The 24680-nt window shown below is 22.7% G+C and overlaps 7 protein-coding genes across 7 annotated transcripts; 3 read left to right on the forward strand and 4 right to left on the reverse strand.

Moving 5' to 3' along the window:
• Positions 1 to 1511: 1511 nt before the first annotated feature.
• LOC122856836 (PHAF1 protein CG7083) lies at positions 1512 to 7402 on the reverse strand. Its single transcript, XM_044158699.1, has 8 exons — positions 7184 to 7402; positions 6292 to 6395; positions 5589 to 5671; positions 5230 to 5457; positions 4943 to 5155; positions 4545 to 4859; positions 4291 to 4467; positions 1512 to 4129 (listed from the first exon to the last, which is right to left on the reverse strand). The coding sequence occupies exons 2-8, from the start codon at positions 6353 to 6355 to the stop codon at positions 3932 to 3934; spliced, it is 1278 nt and encodes a 425-aa protein (XP_044014634.1). The 5' UTR covers positions 6356 to 6395; positions 7184 to 7402; the 3' UTR covers positions 1512 to 3931.
• A 1340-nt stretch (positions 7403 to 8742) lies between these two features.
• On the forward strand, positions 8743 to 9190 carry LOC122856898 (NADH dehydrogenase [ubiquinone] 1 beta subcomplex subunit 1). Its single transcript, XM_044158787.1, has one exon. The coding sequence runs from the start codon at positions 8936 to 8938 to the stop codon at positions 9140 to 9142; it is 207 nt and encodes a 68-aa protein (XP_044014722.1). The 5' UTR covers positions 8743 to 8935; the 3' UTR covers positions 9143 to 9190.
• An 83-nt stretch (positions 9191 to 9273) lies between these two features.
• On the reverse strand, positions 9274 to 11831 carry LOC122856185. The gene is made up of 3 exons (XM_044157879.1): positions 10435 to 11831; positions 9350 to 10221; positions 9274 to 9277 (listed from the first exon to the last, which is right to left on the reverse strand). Exons 1-3 carry the CDS (start codon positions 11278 to 11280, stop codon positions 9274 to 9276), a joined length of 1722 nt encoding a protein of 573 aa, XP_044013814.1. The 5' UTR covers positions 11281 to 11831.
• A 140-nt stretch (positions 11832 to 11971) lies between these two features.
• On the reverse strand, positions 11972 to 12970 carry LOC122856886 (peptidyl-prolyl cis-trans isomerase-like 1). Its single transcript, XM_044158774.1, has 4 exons — positions 12703 to 12970; positions 12399 to 12622; positions 12205 to 12312; positions 11972 to 12114 (listed from the first exon to the last, which is right to left on the reverse strand). The coding sequence occupies exons 1-4, from the start codon at positions 12780 to 12782 to the stop codon at positions 11999 to 12001; spliced, it is 528 nt and encodes a 175-aa protein (XP_044014709.1). The 5' UTR covers positions 12783 to 12970; the 3' UTR covers positions 11972 to 11998.
• A 1255-nt stretch (positions 12971 to 14225) lies between these two features.
• On the forward strand, positions 14226 to 16507 carry LOC122856773 (neprilysin-2-like). The gene is made up of 3 exons (XM_044158598.1): positions 14226 to 15603; positions 15684 to 15934; positions 16019 to 16507. The coding sequence occupies exons 1-3, from the start codon at positions 14244 to 14246 to the stop codon at positions 16343 to 16345; spliced, it is 1938 nt and encodes a 645-aa protein (XP_044014533.1). The 5' UTR covers positions 14226 to 14243; the 3' UTR covers positions 16346 to 16507.
• A 2509-nt stretch (positions 16508 to 19016) lies between these two features.
• LOC122856896 (nucleophosmin-like) lies at positions 19017 to 19598 on the reverse strand. The gene is made up of 2 exons (XM_044158785.1): positions 19468 to 19598; positions 19017 to 19378 (listed from the first exon to the last, which is right to left on the reverse strand). Exons 1-2 carry the CDS (start codon positions 19537 to 19539, stop codon positions 19148 to 19150), a joined length of 303 nt encoding a protein of 100 aa, XP_044014720.1. The 5' UTR covers positions 19540 to 19598; the 3' UTR covers positions 19017 to 19147.
• Positions 19599 to 21828: 2230 nt separating this feature from the next.
• LOC122856186 (open rectifier potassium channel protein 1-like) lies at positions 21829 to 24579 on the forward strand. The gene is made up of 6 exons (XM_044157880.1): positions 21829 to 21970; positions 22435 to 22599; positions 22819 to 23187; positions 23420 to 23688; positions 23760 to 23918; positions 24007 to 24579. The coding sequence occupies exons 1-6, from the start codon at positions 21829 to 21831 to the stop codon at positions 24577 to 24579; spliced, it is 1677 nt and encodes a 558-aa protein (XP_044013815.1).
• Positions 24580 to 24680: the final 101 nt, after the last annotated feature.

Below are 24680 nucleotides of genomic sequence, written 5' to 3' on the forward strand. Positions count from 1 at the left end.
AAAATGCCCGTAGCTTCAATTTACCTGACCCCATTGATTTATCTTCAATTTGCCAAAAATAGTATCGTTAATTACCCCCACCTTTTGAACTATCAATAAATTTTTTTTAAAATCTTTTATTTTCTTTTCTTCATTTAGCCAAGAGTATAATAAATTTTGATAAAAAAATTGCACACGTCATTTGTGAAAAGAAAAAAAAAAATTGTAAAGTTTGGAATTATTTAAAAATTTAAATAATTTATATATTTTTGTTGTGATAAAAAAATTTATTATTCTTATCACACTTGTTTTTATATTATAAATAAAATTAAGTTAAAGAAAAAACATGTCGTTTATTATTTTTTTTTTTGTTTTATTTTTCTTTGTTGATAATAAAACGAAAACAAGATGTACAGTGAAAAAAAAATGAGATATAGAATGATGATCATGATGATGATAATAATAATAATAATAAATTTTATATGTGGTCACGTTTTAAGAGACAAGAGTTTTCACATTAGCTAACAAGAAAGCTCTAATAAAATTGTAAAAATGTTTTTTTTTTTTAGTTTACTTCTATTAATCACATGAAACTAGATAAATGTTTTATTATTTTTTAAATACTCAAAAAATTTAATCACAATATTTTAATGATGTTTTTAATTATTTTCTTTATCATCAAATTCATCATTTTGTTACTTTTTTAATTTCTTTCAAACACTTAATTCAACTCTCGCACTTAATTTATAAACATATCGACGAAATTTTAATTATATTAAAATAGACAAAAAAAACATTGTCAAATTTTTTTACAAACTCACTAAAAAGATTAATTATTATTTATCTTTTTTTTCATATTTTTTTTTTTTTTTGTATTCACAATGCGCTATATTAAATATTTATTATACATTACAAATAATTATTAATTTTATTTTATTTCTAACATTAAATTTGAATTACTTGAAATCTATTGGGTTTTTTTTTTTTTTAATTATTTTTTCTTTTTGCCGACACGCATTATCAAGTGCTAAATAAATAATTTTTTATTGAATTATAAAATTAATAATAACAAGTCAAACTATTAATAAAATAAATTATTTTTTAGAAAATATTTTAATTGTTAATTTGCAAATAAAAGAAAAAAAAAGAATATTAAATTATATGCGCAATTTTTTTTTTAGGTCTGATTATCATAGGCAATTAAAATAATAGCGAAAATAATTATTCAAAAAGACTGCGGGAAAATAAAAATTAACAATAAAGAAAAAAATTAGTTACTATTATTAATTTGATCACAAGTTAATATTGATTTTAATTATTTTAAAAATGTGTAATAATTTAAGGATTTAAAATTATTTACAATGAAACAATGCGTTAAAGCAAATTTAGATGTTTTTTTTTTTCTTCAAATTTGTGCGATTTGCAGGTATTATTTAGTATTTTTATCAACAATAAATCTATCGTGAAAAAAAAAAACGAAAAATAGAAAAAATATTAGATTTCTTTTAATTAGGTATATTCTGTTAAAATAATTTTATCGCAATTTATTTTATTTCATTTTTCATGAGCCAGTTTTTTTATTATTTCATTTTACTGATTTTTGAGAGTCAGTTGATCACATTTTGGAAAAAACCTCAGGTATACAAGATTATTATTTCACATACTCACACATGATTTAAAAAATAACGAAAAAAAATAAAAAACAGAATATTAAAAAATATTAATTTCCATAAAAATATAATTACCCTTTGTATCATTTATTTATTTATTTTTCATTTTTTCTTTTAGCCAAAAATTATTTGAAATATTTTTTTTTAATTAAAAAATCATCAGCATTCTTTCAATCTTCAAAATTTGTGTTTTTTAAATATTTTTTTTGTACCTATAAAGGTAATTTATTTTCAAAAAATTTTATTTCATATTTATCTGAACTATTATTACTTAATTTTTCATTCCAAATGTAATCGAAATATTATTTATTCATTTTTTACAGTTATCGGTATTTTAATTATCATTAATTTTTTTTTTTTTCTTTACAATTAAACGATTTTTTTTTGTCGTTGACTGATTTATAAAAAATGTGTCCCGTAAGTACCTATTAGACAGTTTTAAAAAGTCCAAATTTATATGTATATAATTATCATATTAATTAAATTCATATCAAAGAAAAAGAAAAAACTTCCTTAAATTTTCTAATATGAATTAAATTTTTTTCTTCTAGTAAAACACATGATTACATTTGTTTTTTTTTTATTTTTTATTTTTTTTTATCTAGTCATTATTCTATAGATTTATATTTTCATAAATCTTAACATGGTACTTTGTTATTTTATTTATTTACGTTTATTATTTTAAATTTTAATTTTCTAATTAAGAAGAAGAAGAAACAAAAAAACAGTGTCATTTTAATATACGTCATTAATGTGAAAAAATAAAATAATAAACTCAACAAAGTGATCGAAGTATTTACAAATTTTTTTTTTTCTTTAATAACTTTAACATTGAAAACGGTATGGCTTATCAATATGTTTACTCCAGATATGTACATACGTTCATCGAAAAAAAAAAATAATAATTATATTTAAAGTGCCATGAATAATGACAATCACCAAGAATTTAAAAATGATAAAATAAAAAAGATATATTAAAGAAAATAAAAGAAAATTGCCTTTTATTTTTTTCTTTTTATATTTTTTATTTATATCATTTATTTATTCACCATTATTTTCATGAAAATTTATATCGTAAAAAGATAAACACAATCTATTGTCTTACAAAGAAAAAAAAAAAATAATAAATAAAAACTAGAATTGTTAATTTACTCAACAAATTACTTACAATCAAATTTTTTTTTTTTTAATTAAAAAATAATATGAAATATATTTTTTTATATAAATAAATCTTATTATGTCTCAATGTCTATAAATAATTACGATAAAATTTTATCTATCAAAGGCGACTGAAAGTTTATAACTTAATAAATAAATTAAGCATATTTTTTTTTATATAATTCATGCAAACATGATTATTACTTTTTTTTGTGTTTTAATAATTTTATATATTTTTATTTGTTTTTAAATTATTTTTTCAATTAATAAAACCAGTTTATTTTAATTTTGACATGTCAACTGGTATTCTAATAATTAAATTAAAAAGTTATCATGATCATTGCCCATTATTATCTAACAAGTTATTTAATTTTCATTTTTTATATTTTTACTATTACATTTAATATTTATTTATTATTATGGGTTTTTTTTTTTTTTAATTATTTTAAACTCGGTTATTAGGCAGGGCCCGAGAAAACTTTTCGATATCCATTTGCATAAATACAACAAAAAATATTATTTCACAACTTTTTTTTTTTTGTTTTTCTTTTTTGTAGTATTTTTTTTTTTTTGTCATTTATGTGTTAATTTTATAGTTTTTTTTTTTTTTAACTTTTCATTTTTTTTTTCTTTGAATATTTAATTAGCTTACAATAAAATGCTACGGGAAATCATATCACTCGATTCGGTGCCCATGCTCACAGACGAAGCTTTCTTAATATGAAAAAAAAAAAGCTTCAAATTTGCACACACACAAAAAAAAAAAAAAGAAAAAAAAACTGCATTAAACCCCTTAGCAAAAGAAAAAAGAAATATCCGTTTCAAGGATTTCCAAAAAAAAGGGGTGCAACACTTTATTTGTTTTTTTAAATATTTTTTTTTTTGTGTTTTCTTTATTTTTATATATTTTTTTTTCCTTTTTCAATTTTTAGTACGTTTTTTTTTTTTTTGTATTTTGTATGTTTCTTGTTTTTTTGTTAATTTTCATTTTTTTATTCTTGTACTTGTTTTTAAATGGTAATTTTTGTTTATTTATTTTGAATTTTGTTTTAATGGATTATTAATTATCGACCACAAAAGCATTTATAATATAATTTATGAAAATGTAGTCAATTATTTTAGGGTCACGCAGTTGTGTACAGTGTAACACTTGCAATATGTTGATTAGCCATAACTTCAACAATTGCATCCCTTATTCCATAACAAAATGTACAACCAAATGGATTTGTTGTGTTTGTTGATGATGCACGATTCAGTACAACTGGACGTGAGCTTGCTTTAAGTTGTTCACTCACTTTGTCCCATTTTGTGTAGGCAGTAATCTAAAAATATATATTTTAAACTTGATCATTGAAGCTTGGAATTTTATTTATTTTTCTCTCAAATCATTCAAACAATAATAATAATTTTATATTCATTCAAATGCATATGCAGTCTCTCACTTTAATTCAAAGAAAAATCTTGATGAAATTAAAGTACTCACAGTGATTGGAGTTGGACTAACATCAATTAGTTTTCCATTATCAGAAGCACAATTTTCTGGTGGTAATGTCAATGTAAATTCACAACGATGATACATATTGAAATTATAATGACCAGGATAATTTGTATGTAATACAAATTTTTTGACACATTGAGTTTTTGCATCAAATAAAACATCCTAAAAAATAATCACAAATAAATCAATTATAAATGAAAATATATTTAATTATGAAAAATTAAAAATGCTCAACTTACTAAACCAAGAGTAAAATAATTATAAAAAAAATCAGAACGTCTTGTTTTATCTCTTTTATGTGCATGAGGACTATGAATTCTCATTTTATCTTCAGCTTTAAAAAAAACTCTTGATGGTGCACCCAATGCACTCAATACATCCTCACAACTATCACCAAACCAGACCTCTTTAGTAAGATTATATTTTTTCGGTTCAAGTAAAACTCTCATTGCTGAACTTCCTTCAGTAAATAGATGCAGTCTTAATCCTCGAGTTTTAACTTTATCTCTGACAACTTCAGCTTTTTCTAAATATAAATTATTATGATAACAAACCTGTGGAAAATTAAAATTATATTAATAACAACAAAAAGTTATAGCTAAATAATTGAGAGATGATAATTGATTAAATTACGTACCAATGGTAAAGGTGGTGGTGGAGTTTTTAAAGAATGTTCTTCACTTCCAATAGCTCCTGAGCCCATACTACCAACATAAATTGCAGTTTTAGCAACCAATGGTGATGTACCATTTGGAAATTGTAATGAGCCCAAACCATGAGCATAACCAGGTTGAAATTTTGATTCAATTGGAAAATAAAATGATAAACCTCGAAAATTTAACACGAAAACCTATAAATAAAATTAATAATTATTATCAATTGTTTAGCTGTTATAATCATGTTGATTAATCAATTTTTTTTTACCTGTTTATCACTGTCATAAACACCTGGATGTGTTGCACCAAATGAATGTTCAATTTGTTCAATTGATGGTAAAACTTCTGGTGAATTAAATGGTAAACTGCAGTATTTCAATTTAACAGATTTCATATTATATATTTCAATGATCTTTAGCCTCTGTACAACTGGATCAAATATCAATCTTACCCCATCATGAGGTAAATTTATAACTAAGTCTACTTCTAATGGATTCTGAAATTTCAAAGAAAATTTATTCCTTTATTTTTCTGTTTAACCTTGATAATATTTTTTTATTCTTTCTTTTTGCAATTAAACTAACAATTTTCTTTAATAAATATTTAGTTTATTTATTTTTTACTCACAGTATCACTGTAAAGTACTTGTACTCCTCTTATAATGCCCACTTGCGATTGTATAATTGATACAGATTGAGAAAAATGCATTCCTGGAATGAAAAAAAAATAAAAAATATATTAACTAATTTTTTATAAATCAAAATATGATTTTTTTTTACTGATAAATATGTTATTTACAAAATATCAACATGATTGCATAAAATTAAAAGAAAAAATTCTTAAAAATTTTGGCAAATTGTCACAAAATAAAAAATAACAAAAAAAAAATTCGAAATTTTTTATTATATAATTATGAATTTTTAAAAGCCAAATAAATGTTAATTAATAAAATAATTAAAAGATGAATAATTATTGTCTGATTATAAATAGTAATAGAGGGGGAAATATAATTATCGTCACAGTCAGTGGTCAGAAAGTAAACACAACGCCGTTCATGGTGAAATTAAATTACACAAAAATTCACTATTATTCTTATAATGGAATAGAACAAAGAACACATATACAACATTAAAAAACAATCCAAAATAATTGATACAAATGATAATTAAACTAAAATTGCTAATTGCCATTGAAAAAAAAAATACTAAAACACAAAAAACATTATCATAGCTCAATTTAATAACAAACAAATAAAATTATAATTAATTGAAAAAAATAACCAACACTTTTAAATTATTAGAACAATAGTATAAATAATTTTATCACTTGCCTAAAATAAATTCCCATTGCTCACAACCAATGGATCTTTCAGGTACAACTTCAAGCTCCAGCATTATAATCAATTGTTAATCTTGTCTTAACTCGACCTTGTCCCTACCCCCAAAATAAAAAAAAAATAAAAAAATTATACCCACACACACACAATAATATTAACAATAAATAAACAATAATAAAAAAATAAAAAAAAAAAATGCCAGTTGGCTATGTACTTCAATAGATAAAAAAAAAAAAACAACAAATGAAACTCAAAAACTCCAAAATTTCAAAATTTTCAAAATAATATATTTCTTTGTTTTAAATATTAAATTAATTAATTAAATTAATCAACTCTTTTTTTACACTTAAAAAAATTTGATCTTTTTTACAACACTGACACATTTATAAACACTTGTCACACACACACATACACACGCAAACACAAACACACAGAGAGAGAAACAACAATACGTTTTTGGCAGTGACGTTTTAAACAATAACACAATGATAATAATATTATTTAATATTAAAAATAATAACAACAACGTAAATAAAATTTATTTAATTATTATTATTTTTTTTCTTGATATTGTTGTTGTTGTTTTTTTTTTGTGTTTAAATAATAATGTATAATTTTAATTCACTAATAAAATATGTAGTTTATAAACTGCGTTGTTTCTTTGTCTCTGGTGTTGCGCGACGTATATAAAAGCAGTCGTTCTTAGTGAACGACGGCCATATTGCCTTTACAGAGTGTATCCCCGAGAAAAATAATATTAAAAAAAGATAGAGTGAGTAAATGAGTAAAAGAGATAAATTGATAAATAAAAATAGGCTAAAGAAAGAGACAGATATAAGAAAAATTACACACAAGCGCAATGAAAATAATAATAATACACAACTACCATTACGCTCACGCCTGGCAAACTGTCAGTGAACAGCTGATGTTACCCCTACTTTGTGCCCTGTCAATATTTCTCCTCTTTTTATTATTATTACCCCTTCTTAAATATTTATTTTTTTATCAACCAATAAACGGGTTTTATTTATCCCTTCTTTTATCAATACCCCTGGGGAGACTGGTGTACTCTGGTGCCTTGTCATCAACACACACCAACATCATCAACAAATTATTTTTTTTTTTAAATTTTTTTCTCCTCTCTCTCTTCTTCAATTACCCCCTTCTCTCTTTCTCAGTCACTCTAATTCGCATGACACATGTAATACTTTGCAGACTGCATGTTTGCAATTTTTTTTTTTTTTTTATTTTGAATTTATTTGTATTTTATATTGTGGATATGTCTATATTTTTTTTTTTTTGTTGAATATTTTCTGAATGTTAAATCCATTTCGAACTTCGTATCATTGTGAGACGCATTTGATTAAAACGTCAAGGTTTATTATAAAGAAAGTTTGATACTTGTAAATATATATTTTTTTATAAATTCAAAAGTCTTTGTTTATTTTTTTTTTATTTATGAATTTTTATAGTCACAAATAAATGAATAATAAAGAAAGAAATCGTGAAATTATTAAAATTAATTTTTATACAAACAATACAATAAATAAATGAGGTTATTGGGTTACTTTGTTATAAATTATAAAACAAATGAATCATACATTAAAAAAAATAGTTAAAAGTTAAATTATTAAATAATTAAAATACATTTTTAAAAATATAAAATAGATTTATATCGATTTTTTGTTTTTAATAATTTAGTTTTATGATTGAAAATGATAATAATAGGTAAATAATATTATTAAATGAATTTTAATGTTAAATGTACATAGGTGACAATAATTAAATGTTAACAATTATTGTTAACACCTACGTAATTGTTCTTGTTATTTTATGATCTCACGTAATACTCAACAGTCAGTCATATTTATTTATGATTTTTTTTTTTCATTTTTATTCCCAGGTTTAGCCTTCATAAAAATCATTTTATTTGCAAATAGAAATTATCAATATACCTATATGTATTACATTTTATATTTACCAATTACGAATTATTTTTTTTTAGATTTTTAAAATTAACTTGCGCTTGAATTTGATTTAATCATCAATTGGTAAATAAATGTTTATCATTTTTTTACTTACCGACTGATCTATTGACAACAAAAATTACTATTATTATCATTTCGATTATTGAGTGAATTGTAGAAATTTCGAGACACAAGCAAATCAGTCCTTTATTTTGGGCGATTAATTAACAAGTAAGTAGACACTTAATCAATAAACATTGATAAATAACAAAAATAAATATTATCATTTACACTGTAACACAACAAATCTTTTGTTTATTATTATTAAATTGTCAAAAAATAATTACATAATTTCATTCAACAAAAACATAACCTCAAAAAATATACATCTATTTTTTATTTTTTTTTAATTATGATTTGTTATGTAATCAAAGTTTGACAATATGATTATTAATAATTTTTTAAAAATAATTACAGATTAATGGGTGTTGAAAAAACAGCTTGGCAAAAATTTAAGCCATACATAACATCAATATTATTTCCACTTATTACTTCTTCATTGATCTACGCTGACATTCGTCACACAAGACTTTGGAAAAAGAGTCTAGCTGAAAAAGAAAATCAAAAACAATTTGCATAATTAAAAATAGTTACTATTAAAGCTATTAAAAATGCCAGAACCTATGTCATGGTATTGGAAACATCCATTGAGACCAGCGGTATTTAAAAATTTTGGAATTGCAACTCTTACATTTGCAACAGCTTTTGCACTTGGTCATTGGTTTGATCGTAATGAGGATGAAAGAATGACTAAATTCAGAGATAAATCAGCACTATATGGAAGAACATTAGCACCAGGTGAAAAACCATCTTGGTAAAATAATTATTAATTAAAATAAAAAACAAACAAATTTGTTAATGTAGAATGTATTTAAAAATCATTATTAAAAACTATCTACAATCATAGATTAATTGATCTTTTTTTTTTTATTTTTTAACGTACCAGACGTTAGCTTATAATAATTACAATATTTAAAAATTAATTACAAATAAATCAACGAAATATTCCAAATTTTTTAATTCCCTTGAGTGTTTTAATTTTTTGACAAATATCATTTTTAAAATCATTTGAATGATTTTCTTTATTATTATTAATTGGTGTTGTATCAAAATCTTCAATTGGAATTTTTTGATTTGCTGAATTATATGCTTGTCTCTTTTTTTGTAACCATTCATCTGATTTTTCATTCCACAATGTTGTTGTTTTATTATTACATTGTTGTTTTTTATTAATTTTTTGATTTTTATTATTTATTTTATTTAAACTACCATTATCTAAATCTAAATATGCTGTTGATTTATTATCATTTTTTTTATTATGATTATCAATTAAACCATAATCTTGAAATATAGTACTTTCATCTTGTGATACAAGAATATTATCACTAATTCTTTTTAGTACTTTATCATCTTCAAATATATTACTTAGTGGTCTTTCTAAAAAATTTTTTGGTCTTCTTTCACTTGATGATCTTGTAAATGCCATTGGTTTTTTAAATATTTCAGGATTAAATTTTGTTGATGTTACAATGAATGATGAATCACCAATATCAGCTGACAATGTTGAATCTAAATCATCATAACATATTTTTTGTTTACGTTTTTTACGAAAACTTGTTTGTGAATGATAAACAGATTGTTGATTTTTTAATGGTACATTTAATTCTGCAATGGGTAATTTTTTTTTTGGTGATGATGATGATATAGTTGTTGTTGTTGATGGTGCTGCTGATGCTACAGATGCTACTGATGCTGCTGGTGCTGTTGCTGTTGTTATTAATGAACTTTTTGAATTTGGAGGATTTTTTAAATCCAAGGATTTTTCAGATCCAAGTGAAATTAATGATTTAGCATTATCTTTTTTTACCATTTTTTCATGATAATATTTATCATGTATTTTATCATCAATATTATCATTTTTATATTTTTTTAAATCATCATTTTTTACTTCAACTTTTAGTACATCATTTTTTTTATTTTGTAAATCAATTGTTTTAGTATCAATTAATTTACAACGATTCATAAATAATTCAGCATTACGAATTTTTTCTTTTAATAATCTTTCAAGTATACGTAATTCTTTTTCTTTTTTAAATAATAATTTTTCTCTTTCAGCTAATATTAATTCTTTATTATTTATTGCTGTTTCACGTTCACGTAATTCTTCAATTCTTTTTAACCAATTTGTTTTAAATATATCTTCAGTTATTTGTTCTGGTTTTTGTCTTATTACTGTACAACCATTTTTTAAACCATGACAACAAAATTCATTACAATTATCATCATTATTATCATCATCATTGTCATCATCAATAAGACTTTCACCAAGTTCATCAATTGACATTAAACTACTTGTTCTTATTAATTTTTCACTATTTTCATTTATAAATTCTGATTTTTTTAATGTTTCATTTGTAAATATTGGTCGTCTCAAATGCCAAGGTATTGGTACATCATAAATTGGTTCATTAATTGCATCAACTGTATCAACACTTTGTTCATTATATTTGTCTTCTTGAATTTCTACAGTATTATTTTCATCATGCTCCAAAACATTGTCATTAATTTTTTCAGCTTCACATTTTTCACTTTGTTTAATATTTATTTCTTTAACTTGGTCATCTTTTTTGTCTTCAATTTTATAAACATCATTTTCTTCAACAACATTAACTGGAACACTTGAAGTAACTGGAGCAACTGTTACTATTGTTTCTTTTTTTTTAACAAATTTTTTTGATGGACTTGACTTGACCTCACCAAATACTGGTAAACTAATTTCTTCATTTTTATTAACAATTGATTCGAAATCTTTAATTAAACTAATAACTGATATTTTTTTTTCAATATTATCATCATTTGTTTTTAATTTATTTGCAAATTTAACATCATCCATTTCATTGTCATTGAGTTTATTAACTGGCATTGTAAATGTCTCAACACGATAACTTGGTTCCATGCTATTTAATACACCAAAATATTATTTTTCACAGATCAAATGTTTTTGCTTTTTTTTCCCTCAAAATAACATAATTATTTAAGCACTGTAAATTAATGATAATCAATGATAATCAATTTAATATTATAACAATATTTTTGTTTATTTATTATAACATTAGTCATATTATTTTTTATTTTTTAATAACACACTTGAGCGTCTAGTAACAGTTGAAATTGCAAAAGCATCGTTTAGAATATATAATAACAAAAAAATAAAATAAAAAACCGACGCAGCAGCACAACTGCCACAGTAACCAGAGATAAATTCCAGTTTGAGATTTTAGATGAAAAGAAAAGTGGAAAGAAAGAATAAGAAGAAGAAAAAAAACATGATATTTGTCTTGAATACAACAGGTTGAATAGAGAAAGCAAGTAGCGCAGGTATCTGCTGATCTACCTGTGCTCCTCCCTCGTTTGCACCCCTTCCCCCAACATCTTTTTTTTTGTCAGTTTTTTTATCCTCAACAAGACCCTATATAATAAAAATAAATAAAATCAACAACTACCTACCTGAACCCACTTCTATTCAATTTCAAGTTGATGATTTATTCAATTTATAAAAATATCTTTACTTATTTATTTTGGAATATTTGTACTTGAATCATTTGTTTAATAATTTGTTGGTAAATTTAATAATTAATACGTTTATATTATTTTGAATAAATTAATTTATTTTTTTAAATATTTTGTACAGAGCCTTTTATTATTTTAACATCATCTGTTGGACGATCATTTTTATCAGTTTCAACTAGCCCAATTCTTTTGACAATTTGCATACCTGAATGTATTCTACCTGTTGATCAAAAAAAAAAATATATTAATCATTTTATTAACACTAGGTAGATTATTTTATTTATAATATTATTATTTTTTTTTTAATTACCAAATATTGTGTGTTTGCCATCGAGCCATTGTGTTGGAGCCAATGTTATAAAAAATTGTGATCCATTTGTGTCTGGACCAGAGTTTGCCATTGAAAGAATTCCAGCACCTGTTAAAATTAAATTTAAATAATTTATTAGATGAATGATTAACAAATTAATATTTTTACAACAATATTTAGTTTATTTTATTTACCTGTGTGCTTTAAATCATCATGAATTTCGTCATCAAAACATTCACCATAAATTGAGACACCACCTTTTCCAGTACCAGTTGGATCACCACCCTGAATCATAAAATCACGGATGATTCTGTGGAATTTTGTACCATTGTAATAACCACGTCTTGCTAATTCAGCAAAATTTCTACATGTTATTGGTGCATGTTTCCAATAAAGTTCAATTTCCATTTCACCCATTCTAAAAGAAAATAAAAGCTCAAGTTATTTATTTATTTATTTAAAATTTATTAAATATAAATTTAATTAATTAATTCTTACGTTGTTTCAAATGTAACAAATGGTGGTTGCCAATGTTTATCTGGAATTCCAGAAACATTATTTGTTGCTACAACTGCCATTGTTTTTATTTACAATAATCACTGATTATTAAATTATCTTTATCTTTATTTTTTTAAATAGTTTTATTAGACTTTTTTTCTTGTATAATATTGTTGTTAATTATCAAAGTGTAATTGTTTATGTTTACAATTTTAACAGCAAAATTTGTCAAGCAATTATAATGTTATTTATTTTTAGGTTATGTACTTAATACTTTGCATGTTTATAACGTTTATAACTCTTGGTAATATAGATTTCTTTGTTTATTATTATCAACATATTTTAAATTTGAAAAAAAAAAATAGTCACGTTTGTTGAAAGCAAACTTGCTAAAACTTGATATTCTATTTTAATTTAGTCTTATTAGATCGAAAAAATTAAAATATCTAAAGTTTTTAAATAAAATATTATTTATTGAGGCAAAAAAAAAAAAAATTAACACGCTCATCGTTTAAAAATTAATTATAAATAAATGGATAAACAATTTTACTTCATCGCACTTATTTTTCATAAAATTTTATTTAATTTTGCACTTTATTTATAATTTCTTTACTTTAAATAATACTTAAAAACTATCGAAATTCTAAAATTAATAATGACGATAGTTTCATCGTTCTTAATGAGATTTTTTTTTTTTTTTTTTTTTGAGTCACCTGACTGATAAATTTTTTTTTGTCACACATGATAAGATAATAGAATAAAAAAAAATATATTTTTGGCTTTTTGGAAAAAAGATAAAACTAGCTGACGCATGCTTCTCTCAATACATGAAATGTCGTTAGTAAATGAGTCAATATAGTCAACTGATAAGAATTTTAGTATAAATTGAGGTGTAAAATAGTCCGAAAGTTCATTAGAAAAATACATTTGTCAACGAGTGAACCGTGTTGTTGAAGACTGCAGAAAAATGAAGAAAAAGCCAGTATTCGTAATTTCGCTATTATTTTTATTTGCTATTATTTTTTTATTTGGTGTTTTTATTTTTGTTGGCTATTATTTTAATATATTTGCTGGACTTGTTCATGGTAAGTGAAAATAAAAAGAAAACAATTAACACTATTTTTTTATAACATTCAATTAAGTAAATAACTTTTTTTTTTGCCAATTCAAATTCCAAGCAGTGAATTATTCGTCAATTATTTAGTAATTTTTAAAACTTATTATTCTCATCATACTTGAATTTTATTAAAATTATATTGATATAAAATTAGTTACGCATTTATATATATATATATTACTTTTTATTCGACAGGCAATCAACCGTCATCTACTGAAAAAAATGTTTCTGATTTTTGTGAAACACCTGCTTGTATTCATGCTGGTAAGAAAAAAAATATTTTTATTATCACACTATTCATTTAAATTTTACAGTGGATAAAAAAATTATTCTTGATTATTTTTCTTTCGAATTAAATTGTCATTAAGTCATATATATATGACTTAATAATTCTATGTATTGAAATTAATAATAATATATATGTATGTTTTTTTTTACATCCGGATATTTAGCTTCTCGAATGTTAAAAATGATAGACTCAAGTATTGAGCCTTGTCATGATTTTTATCAGTTTTCCTGTGGAGGTTTTTTAAAGTCTTCCGAATCAACTGATGGTTTAAGTCAAGTAGAAAGATTGTCGAAAGTAGATGATAAATTTCTTAAAAATTTTAAAACAATACTCGAACAAAATAGTTCAATTGATGAGTTTAAATATTTAAAGCTTGCCAAGACGTTATACAAAGCTTGTAATAATAAAAGTACTAGTACATTTTTCAATTCAGTGAAGCCCAGTGGAGGCTGGCCTGTTTTAAAAGGATCTCAATGGAATGAAAATGCATTTGATTTCAACAAAACCATATTTAATGTTGGTAATACAACACAATGGAAAAATTATTTTTTTCAATTTGAGTTATATTTGGATGATTCTCATATCATAATTGAACCGTATCCATCTGACTTGAGTTTAGAAGATTTTATTCAAGGTCGTAATAATTCTGAAGTCAATGCTTATTACAATACCACGTTTACGTCTGCCTTTAACTTGGATGCTTCAATTTACAATATGAATTACACAGATGACCTTGAAAAAATGATTGATTTTGAGATTGAGCTAGGTCGTGCAAGACTTTCAAAAGAACAACAATTAAATCCAATTTTTGATACAGTTGAAATGACACTCAGTGATTTGATAAATAATTATTCTTTTTTTAATTGGCAAGAATATATCAATTATCATCGTGATTCTCCAGTTAACTCATCGACAATTATTATTATTGAAAATATTAGTTATATGAAAAAATTACAATATTTGTTAAAGTCAACAGAAACAAAAACTATAGCCAACTATATTATGTGGAAACACATATATAGTAATTGGATATCAGCTGCATTGGCCCTCAACGAAAAGTGTGCTGATTTTGTATTGGATAAGCTTCCAATTGCAGCGGGAGCAATTTATGTTCAATATCATAATTTTCCTAAATTAACAAATGCCCACAATCATCTTTTGGAAATAAGTTTGAATATCAAAGAAAAATTTAATGAAATGATCGAAGAGACTGATTGGATGGACGATGAAACCAAGAACAAAACTAAAAAAAAACTCAAATTATCTAACAATATTATTGGCTATTTAAATGAATTTACAAATAATTCAAAAGTTGATGAATATTATAAAAATTTAGAGCTATTTGATGATGAAAATGTTTTTGATTCAATCGGGAAAATCGATTTATTTGAACGAAAATATATGCTGACATATAATAACGAAAATATATGGCCTATTTTGGGAACTTACATGATTCGTGGAGTTGCTGCTTTTCATCCTTATTCAAACTCTATAGGTATTTTTTATTTTCTAAATGTACAAGAATAGTTTGTTAATTATATATATAATAATGAAATTGTCATTAATTTGTTTCAGTGGTTTCGTATAAAATACTTACAAATGAACTTTTTGATTTTGAACAACCGAATTACATAAATTATGCTGTGTGGGGTTCAATAATAGGCCATGAAATTACTCATGGTTTTGATATTAGTGGGAAAAATTTCGACGCAACAGGTCGTTTAAATGATTACTGGACAGCACTTTCAACAAAAAATTTTCATAACAAATCAAAATGCATTATTGAACAATATGAAAATTATACAGTTCCAGAAATTGGGTTGAAGGTAATTATTTATCGTGATTTTATTGTTTTTATTTTTTAAATTATTTATTGATATATAAGACGTTTTGTTTATTTTTTTTTTCAGTTGAATGGACGTCTTACACAAGGTGAAAATGTTGCTGATAATGGTGGATTGAAAGCTGCTTATCGAGCCTATGAAAAATCATTAAATATGGATAAACGACTTCCTGGTTTGGTCTACACTCCAAAACAGTTGTTTTGGATAAGTTATGCGAATTTATGGTGTAACAAAACTACCCCGCAAGATATACTATCAGATATTGATGACGAACATGCGCCAATCAAATTTCGAATTGTTGGAACTTTATCAAATATGCCAGAGTTTGCAAAAGATTTTAATTGTCCATCTGGATCCAACATGAATCCAATTAAAAAATGTTCTGTCTGGTAAAACATATATATTTAATTTATCGGTTTAAATAATCAACAATAACAATAATATTTGTAAAAAAAAAAAAAAATTAAATTCCAATCTCTATTTTAATTTAATTTGCATAGTCAAATAATTTTCAAAAAATAGCATCAAACAACAGTTCAACTCTTTAAAAATAAAAATCAGGCATCTCAATACTATTAAGTAAATTATTCATAAAAAATATATATTTATATTATATAATATATGTTATTTAAAGCTGCTTGATTAGAATTATTTAAACAGCCTTGAAGTGAGTAAAACTAAAAATAATAAAATTACAAATATGAAAAAAAATATATTTAAATATAAATATTGCAAATTTTACTTGACACAAAACTTTGTATATTGCCTGAAGGCTGTAGTGATAAAAAACAAATAAAAATTCCAACTTTATTTTTTATCATTTTGTCACTAAAAAAATAAGTACATGCATGTCAATATAAAAAAAAAAATATGCGGAAGAATAAATTAAAACAACCTTCATATTTTTATAATAATAAAATTTTGTTGAAAAAAAATAATAATAAAATAAAATAACACGTGTCTCACAAATATTTAAAAATAATTCTCAAAAATTAATAATTTTTTTGGTTATCAATTAACAATATCTTTTTACAAATTAAATTTTAAAATACATTTAAAATGATAAACACAATACTAAAATGAAATATTAATTTATCTTAAATTGGAAACATCATTAGACGTTTTGTAATTTTAATAACATTTCCAATTTCTTTGAACGGAATAATAATATTATGTTCAAGTGCTGCTAGAGTTAAATCTAAAACAACATCAACATGTTGACTCATTGTTTTTTTTTCAAAATGTATAGCATGATCAATAATACCAATTGATTTATGAATTGATGCTGTTAATACCGCATCTGATGCTATTGATCCACCAATTGCACCAGCTGCTCCTCCCAATAAAAATCCACCAAGTATAAATGTTGATTTTTCTGATTTTTTTGTTATTTCTAATGCACGTTTTTCATTTCCATCAAGTGCTATGAGCATACCTTTTATTTGTCCATAACCAGGTATATTATCATCAACAGTTTTAAGATGTTTCCATAAATGTGCTGCATTTTTAAAATTTGTCCATGTTTCTTTTGCTTCTTTTGAATTACCAATTATATAAAAAAATGCCATTTTTCCTTGTGATAAAACTGGCATTGAATCCCAAATTGATGAAGTTGTTGGCTCAATAAATTTCATTGTATTAAATAATAATAAACAATAAAAAAAATACATGTTGATTGTGAATTTTATTTTTTATAAATTTATCAATGTCTCTTTTTATTTGTCAACTTTTTTTTTAGCTTAATTACACGATGGTTAATTTTTATGTTTAAAAAAAAAAAACTAAAAATAATTATAAAACATGGATTTATATATAATTCTCTATTGAATAAATATTTACGTTTTATTTTTTTGGTTCACACCTGTAATATCTTTTAAAATTAACCTTGTGATAATTTTATTTATAATTAATTCGGGTAACAAAATATATTATCATACATACACTTGTATGTTTTTTCCATGCAATGAATAATTAATAATTAATATTATTAATTAATTTTTATTTGTATTATTTTGAGAAATTAATTTTTAAAAATTTACGAAATTAAATTGGCATTATATAATTAAAATTTTATTTATATTTTTTGGTAAAATAAATTCAATATATATTTATTTCAAGGCCATTTAAAAAAAAAATTAATTTGATGATTGATAAATACAATAAAACTAAATACCTAAAATATTAATTAAAAAATTTTTAAGTATATTATTTCAGCTGAAAAAATAATAATAATTAATTATGATCTTTGCTTATATTAATTTAATTAAAATTCATTTTTTTTTTTTCAAATAAATTTCATCTTAGTGAGTCACAAGACAAAATAAAAGCGATTTCTAATTATCATGTCATTTTTTTTTCTTTTTAAATTATTTAATTCTTATCATGATTTAAATGAAAAAAAAAATCGTAGAATTATGTTTTAAAATTTATTTGTCTATGTCATTAAATTTTTAAAAATAATAAATTTTTTTTTATCGGATAGAAAAAGGATTTTGATAATTCTATTGAGTTGCATCAACAGATTATTTTGATGATTTAAAAATAAAAAAATATGTTAATCTTATTTGTTCAAGTAATTTAAATAAATATTTATTTTTTTTTATAAACTACGTTTAAATTAACAATAAATAAATAAATAGAATATATTTAATTAATTTTTTTTACTTATATTTTTATTTTTTTTTGTATTGCAAATTTTCAAACTATTGTAAATATCTATTTTTATTTTTTGCAAAAACACAAATGTACTATAAAAATATATTATCAGTGTAAAGTGATTATTACTTTTATTTTTTTCATATTTTCATGTTGATAAATTTGTTATTATTAAATTTCAAGGATATATTATTGATTAGTCTTAAAAAGGTATATACTATTTTGGTTTATTTATTTATTTTTTTAATTTAACGGATTCAGTTAAAGGTAAATATTAAAAATAAAAATATTTTTTAAATGATAACTTGTATTTATTTAAATTTTCGAATATACAATAATTTTTTTTTTTTACATATTGATTTATTAAACAATTTATTTATCAATAATAATATTATTGTGATAAGGTAAGTTAATTTTAATTTTATACGGAAGGGAAAAGAACAATCAAATAATATAATTAATTTTTTTAATATTCAGTTATACAAAACTTTATGTTATGAATTTAAAGTGATTGTATTGTCATCATCATCACAATCGTCTTTAATTTTCTTCTGATGAAGAACTATCTGACTCATCAGACTGAGGAGACCGTTTAGGTTTTCCATGATTATCATCGTCATCATCATCGTCGCTATCATCGTCGCTATCATCATCATCTTTATCAGCACCACCAGGCCCAGCGTTTCTTGAAACTCTACTTCCTTCTCCAAATTCCTTCATCCCAAAAACATTATTAGCACCAATCTCAACTAATTGAGAAGCTTCATTTTTCTAATAAATAACAAAAAAAAAAAAATTGTCAAATTTAATACTAAGATTATTATTATTATTGAATGAAATTTAATATTAATTTTACTCACGGTGGGAGCTGTTGATACTACCAAAAACAGACCAGCAAATAAAAGAAACGTCAAAAAATAGCTTTTCATCATGAAAAGTTTTTTTTTTTTTTTTTAAATCAAATAATTTTTCAGTTCTACTTGGAATTGAAGATCGTTGTTGACTGTACAAAAACATTCGAAACGCGGTTATTTATAGCCAAAACTCGACTTCTGAATTATTTTTTTTAAATAAAATTTATCTTATCATCCCGGAAAAGTTTATTTTAATGTTCCAAGTCATCGTTAAAATCAAATTCCTTATTTTCATATATGCACATTAAATATTTTTTACAATAAAATTTTTATTTAAAAAACAAATATATATATAAATTATTGCATGACTTACGAAGGTCAACCAAACAACGCATTTTTTTTTTGTCATAAAATTGATAATATATTTTTATTAGTTTGCAACATTTTTCATGTTTCAAATCTATGTAAAATAATTTTTTTAAAAATAAAAATATTCACAAAATATATTTATTTTGTTTTATTTTTTAAAAATAATTTATTATTTTTAATTTTATTATTATGAAAAAAAAAAAATAAATATTATTAATATTTATTTGCAAAACTAATGCATTGTATTTTTAAATATTAAAAAAAAAAATAAAATGTTACTGTTGATAAATAAAATATTGTTTAAATAATTTTTTAGTCAGGAATGTTTATTTTTTTTATAGCTCTGTTTACATGTATATTTATTTTATCTATATTCTTTTATAATCTGCTAAAAATTATATCACAATTGTCAATAGAAAACCTTGAAATAATTAAAAATAATTTATTCAAGTAAATATTTATAAATGTTTAATAAAATTACAGTAGAAAAATGATTAGCCTAAATTGATGAAAAGAAAAAAAATTATCAAAGTCATTTCAAGATGTTCATTATAAATAAAATTTAATTTTTTTCCATGACTTATTTTTGAATTAATGAATATTTTTACAAAGCTCAATCTCCACTCTATGCATCAAGACTAAAAAGAAATAAATTTACTGAATTAAATAATCTGTAAATTCAGTTGTAAAAATTTTATTTTGCAGCCGTCTTTCCCATGCCATGGCTCAGCACCTTCTATTTCTTTTTTCAACTCATTTAAATTTATTTAAACCCCTGAAAAAAAATATATATTCTTTTGTTATGTATACCATGATGAGAGAAAAAAGTTTCTGCATGTATCTCGTATAATTTGGGTTGTTCACAAATGGTTGAACCGTCCAGGAGGTGCAGGTGTCCACAAATCAGGCCCAAAACATAAAACTTGAATTTTTCTCTACTCAGTTAACTTGGATCTTCCGGGTTTTATACATCAAATTTTAGATGATAATATTTTACACTGTTTATTAATTGTCATTTTATATAATAAATATTTTAAATAAGTGATTATATTATTTTATTAAGTGCATTATTAATAATTATTATGAATATTTAAAAAAAAAAAACAAACCTGTGTAATTATTTCAACTATTAATAAGCCCAACAAAGAGAAAAAAGAACGAAAAAGTTTATTATCTACTTTTTCAACCCTGTATTTTATATTTTTGTTTATTTTTATTTTTTATTTATTTATGAGTACGCATGTGCAAAGTTTAAGAGAATAGAGAATATTAAATGTGAAAGTTGGACCCCTGAATCGGTCCTTACTGGTCCCTTTGATTCCAACATTATAGAAAAACTAGTTTCAACTAGTATAAGACGTTTTAAAAACTTCTAATAACAAGTTTTTTGTATTAAAAATAAAATTCCAATAATTGATTATCATAAAAGAACTATTCAAAATAAAAAAAAAAAAAAACCAAACTTTATCTCATGATCTAAAAATTTTGTTTATTACTATACTACATTGCCGACTAAATATTTTCTAAATTCATTATTATTATTATTAAAATATTTATAAAAAATATAATATTATCATTTTTTTTTTCCATATATTGTTATAAAATTTATTTAACAAATTAATTGTCATAAAACTACTGACTAATGTCTAAAAATATATTTTCTAATGATCGTTGATTTACTTTTATTATTATAATATACCGATAGTTTAATCACTTTTTGGAAATTGCCTGTGGGCATTTGAGAAAAATATATATAAAAAAAAAAAATTTTGTCAACATGTGACTAATAATTTTAAGTGGAAGGGGAAATAGATTGATAGTCTTCAGTCTTTAAGCACGACAATTCAAGAGATTGACAAAAATATTTTTAATTAATTAAATATTTAACAAATTTGACAAAAAAAAAACAAATAGTGTAATAGTGTAATTATTAGACAAACAAACGAATGATTATTTTTATATTAATTTAAATAAATAAAACGAAATAAGGGTTTAAAAATGTCGAAAAAACAGTGGATGGCACTTTTAATGATTTTTTTGGTTTATTTATTTTTTGGGGCTGCTATTTTTCATCATATTGAACGTGCTATTGAAGAAGAACAAGTTAAAAAATCTCATGATAAACGTGTTGAAATAAATGGTAATTATAATTGTTATAAATTATTTAAAAAAAAAAATATTTATATACTGTTTATTAAATATGATATAATAATAATATTTGATAAATAAATGTGACAATATTTTACGATAACAAAGTGACTCATAGAAACGTTAAATAGTTTTTTTTTTAAATTTATTTATTTATTTTTAAATTAAATAATAATCAATGATTTTATTTTTTTAAATATATTTATTTAAAATATTTTATTAGAAAATAATTTACTGTTATTTTTGATATTCAAATCAAAATTTTATACCTAAATTTAAATTACATGACACCAATTTTATGGGTAAATAAATATCTGTCAATATGTTAATATTGATTTGAATTAAAAATTTAAAGAAAAATGTATTTAAAAATTAAATAATCGAGTTAATTTAATTTTAAAATGTAAAATATTTTTTAAGTCTTTTAATTAATAATTAAAAATTTCTTTTTTTTAGAACTTCTTAATAAATATTGTCCTAAAAATATTGAAGAAATTCTTGAAAAATTAACAGGCTATTGTGGAAAGTCTGTTTATAATTATACAGAAAATGAAGAGGATCAATTTAAATGGGATTTTTATAATAGTTTTCATTTTGCATATACGGTTGTCAGCACAATTGGTAAGTTTTTTTCATAAATTATTTATTAAAAAATTTAAAAAAAAATAGAATAACAAACCAATAAAATAAAATATTTATTTTGAGGAATTTGTTGATAAAATTTTATTGTTTTGCAAAAAAAAAAAATTGCACGCAGTTGAAAAAGACATAAAACGATGAATAAAATTAACGACATATTTCATTTATTTATTAAATTATTTGTTTAATTATTTTTTACAGGCTATGGTAATTTGGCACCAACAACAATGTCAAGCAGAATTTTAATGATATTTTATGCTCTTTTGGGAATTCCAATGAATGGAATATTACTAGGTCAACTTGGTGAATTTTTTAGTGGAATTTTTATAAAAGCATACAATAAATACAAATCATGCAAAGATAATGAGGGCAAAAAAAATTATTCAAAATTAGAATTTGGAAAATCTGGTTTTGCTGTACGTGTGTTGATGTACCTGACACCTGGATTTGTCGTATTTATATTTTTTCCAGCTTTAGTTATTTCTTACTTTGAAGAAAAAACATATGACGAAGCTGTTTATTATGCTTTTGTAACATTGACAACAATTGGATTCGGCGATATTGTTGCTGGTAATTTTTTAAATTATATATATACATTTTTAAATATTTTTTTTTGTAATTTTTAATAATGGAAAATTTCTATTGAATTAATTTAATTTTATAAATGCTTATCTGGATATTTAAAAAATTTATATAGAATCCAAGGTGAGAAATAATAAGCAGTAAATTGTAATGATTTTCGACTCGGAATTTTGTGGGTATTTAAAAAAAATAGTAATAATAAAATTTGTATTTTTTTTAGGTCAAGACAATACGAAATTTCATTGCCATGGAATATTTTATATTCTGTATAAAATATTTTTAATAGTTTGGATTGTATTTGGACTGGGATATATGGTCATGATTATATCCTTTATAACAAGAGGAATGAGAAGTAAAAAAATAGTAAAACTTGAACGAAAATTTGCAGTAAATTTAAAAAAAAAACAAACTAAAATATGGTGTGGATTGCACAAAGATGTTAATTACCTGAGACGTATTTTTAATGAATTGCAATTATCCAAAGTCAAGGTAAATTATTTATCATAATAAATTAACAAAAATAAATTATTTTTTTAACTAATTTACTAAAAATATTACAGAGAATTTATGTGGATCAACTGGAAAATGAAATACCAATTTGTGATAAACCTTCGAGTAGTAACAGTTTTCCTGATCTTCGTAAACTTATTTTTGGTGATTTGGCTCTGTCAATGACACCAAGTCCACGTAGACGAGCCAACAGTGAAACTATTTCAGATGTAAGTTTGAATATTACATTAATAATTATTAAATTAATTTAACTCATTGTAATTAATTGAATAATTTTATTTATTTTTTCTTTAATAGAAAAAACCTGTTAGAACTCGAGTAGTATCTGAGACTGATCTTCAAAGAATTGACAAAGAAGCAACATTTGCAACTTGTTCACCAGTTCAACGTGCTGAACTTTTAGCACGTTTAATAAATATCCTTGAATATATACCACCTCCTGTTGATGATGACGAACAAATGACTGATATTGATTCACCAGTTGGTATTCAAGGTTTTAGTGACGATGAAATTTTATCAAGTGAACACACTCTTCAGTGGACACTTGGCTCTGAACAACTAACAACAAGAAAACCACGTTCACGTACTGTCAGTGAAGCTCGTTTTGAAACAAAAATCGATCAAAATTCCATGTGGAATCATGAATGGACATGGTCTGGTCCAGCTGCATCGAAAAAAATTAAAGAAATTCTTGAAGCACGTAAAATTGCTAATAAAGATTTCAAAGAACAAAAATCAATATTTCCAGTATTAAATTTACCAAAATGGTTTAAAATATTATCAAATAGTAAAAAAAATTGTAGAACAAGAAATTCAGTTTCAGCTGGTGATGTTGAACGTGGTGAAAATTTCGAAAGATTTTATATTTAATTTACAAATGTTTTTTTAAATTTTTTAAATATATTTTTTATATAAAGAAAAAAATTATTAAACAATAAAAAAAAATATATTTGTTGATTTTTTATTTTTCA

The sequence above is a fragment of the Aphidius gifuensis genome, linkage group LG5 (assembly GCF_014905175.1).
Source record: "Aphidius gifuensis isolate YNYX2018 linkage group LG5, ASM1490517v1, whole genome shotgun sequence".
NCBI lineage: Eukaryota > Metazoa > Arthropoda > Insecta > Hymenoptera > Braconidae > Aphidius > Aphidius gifuensis.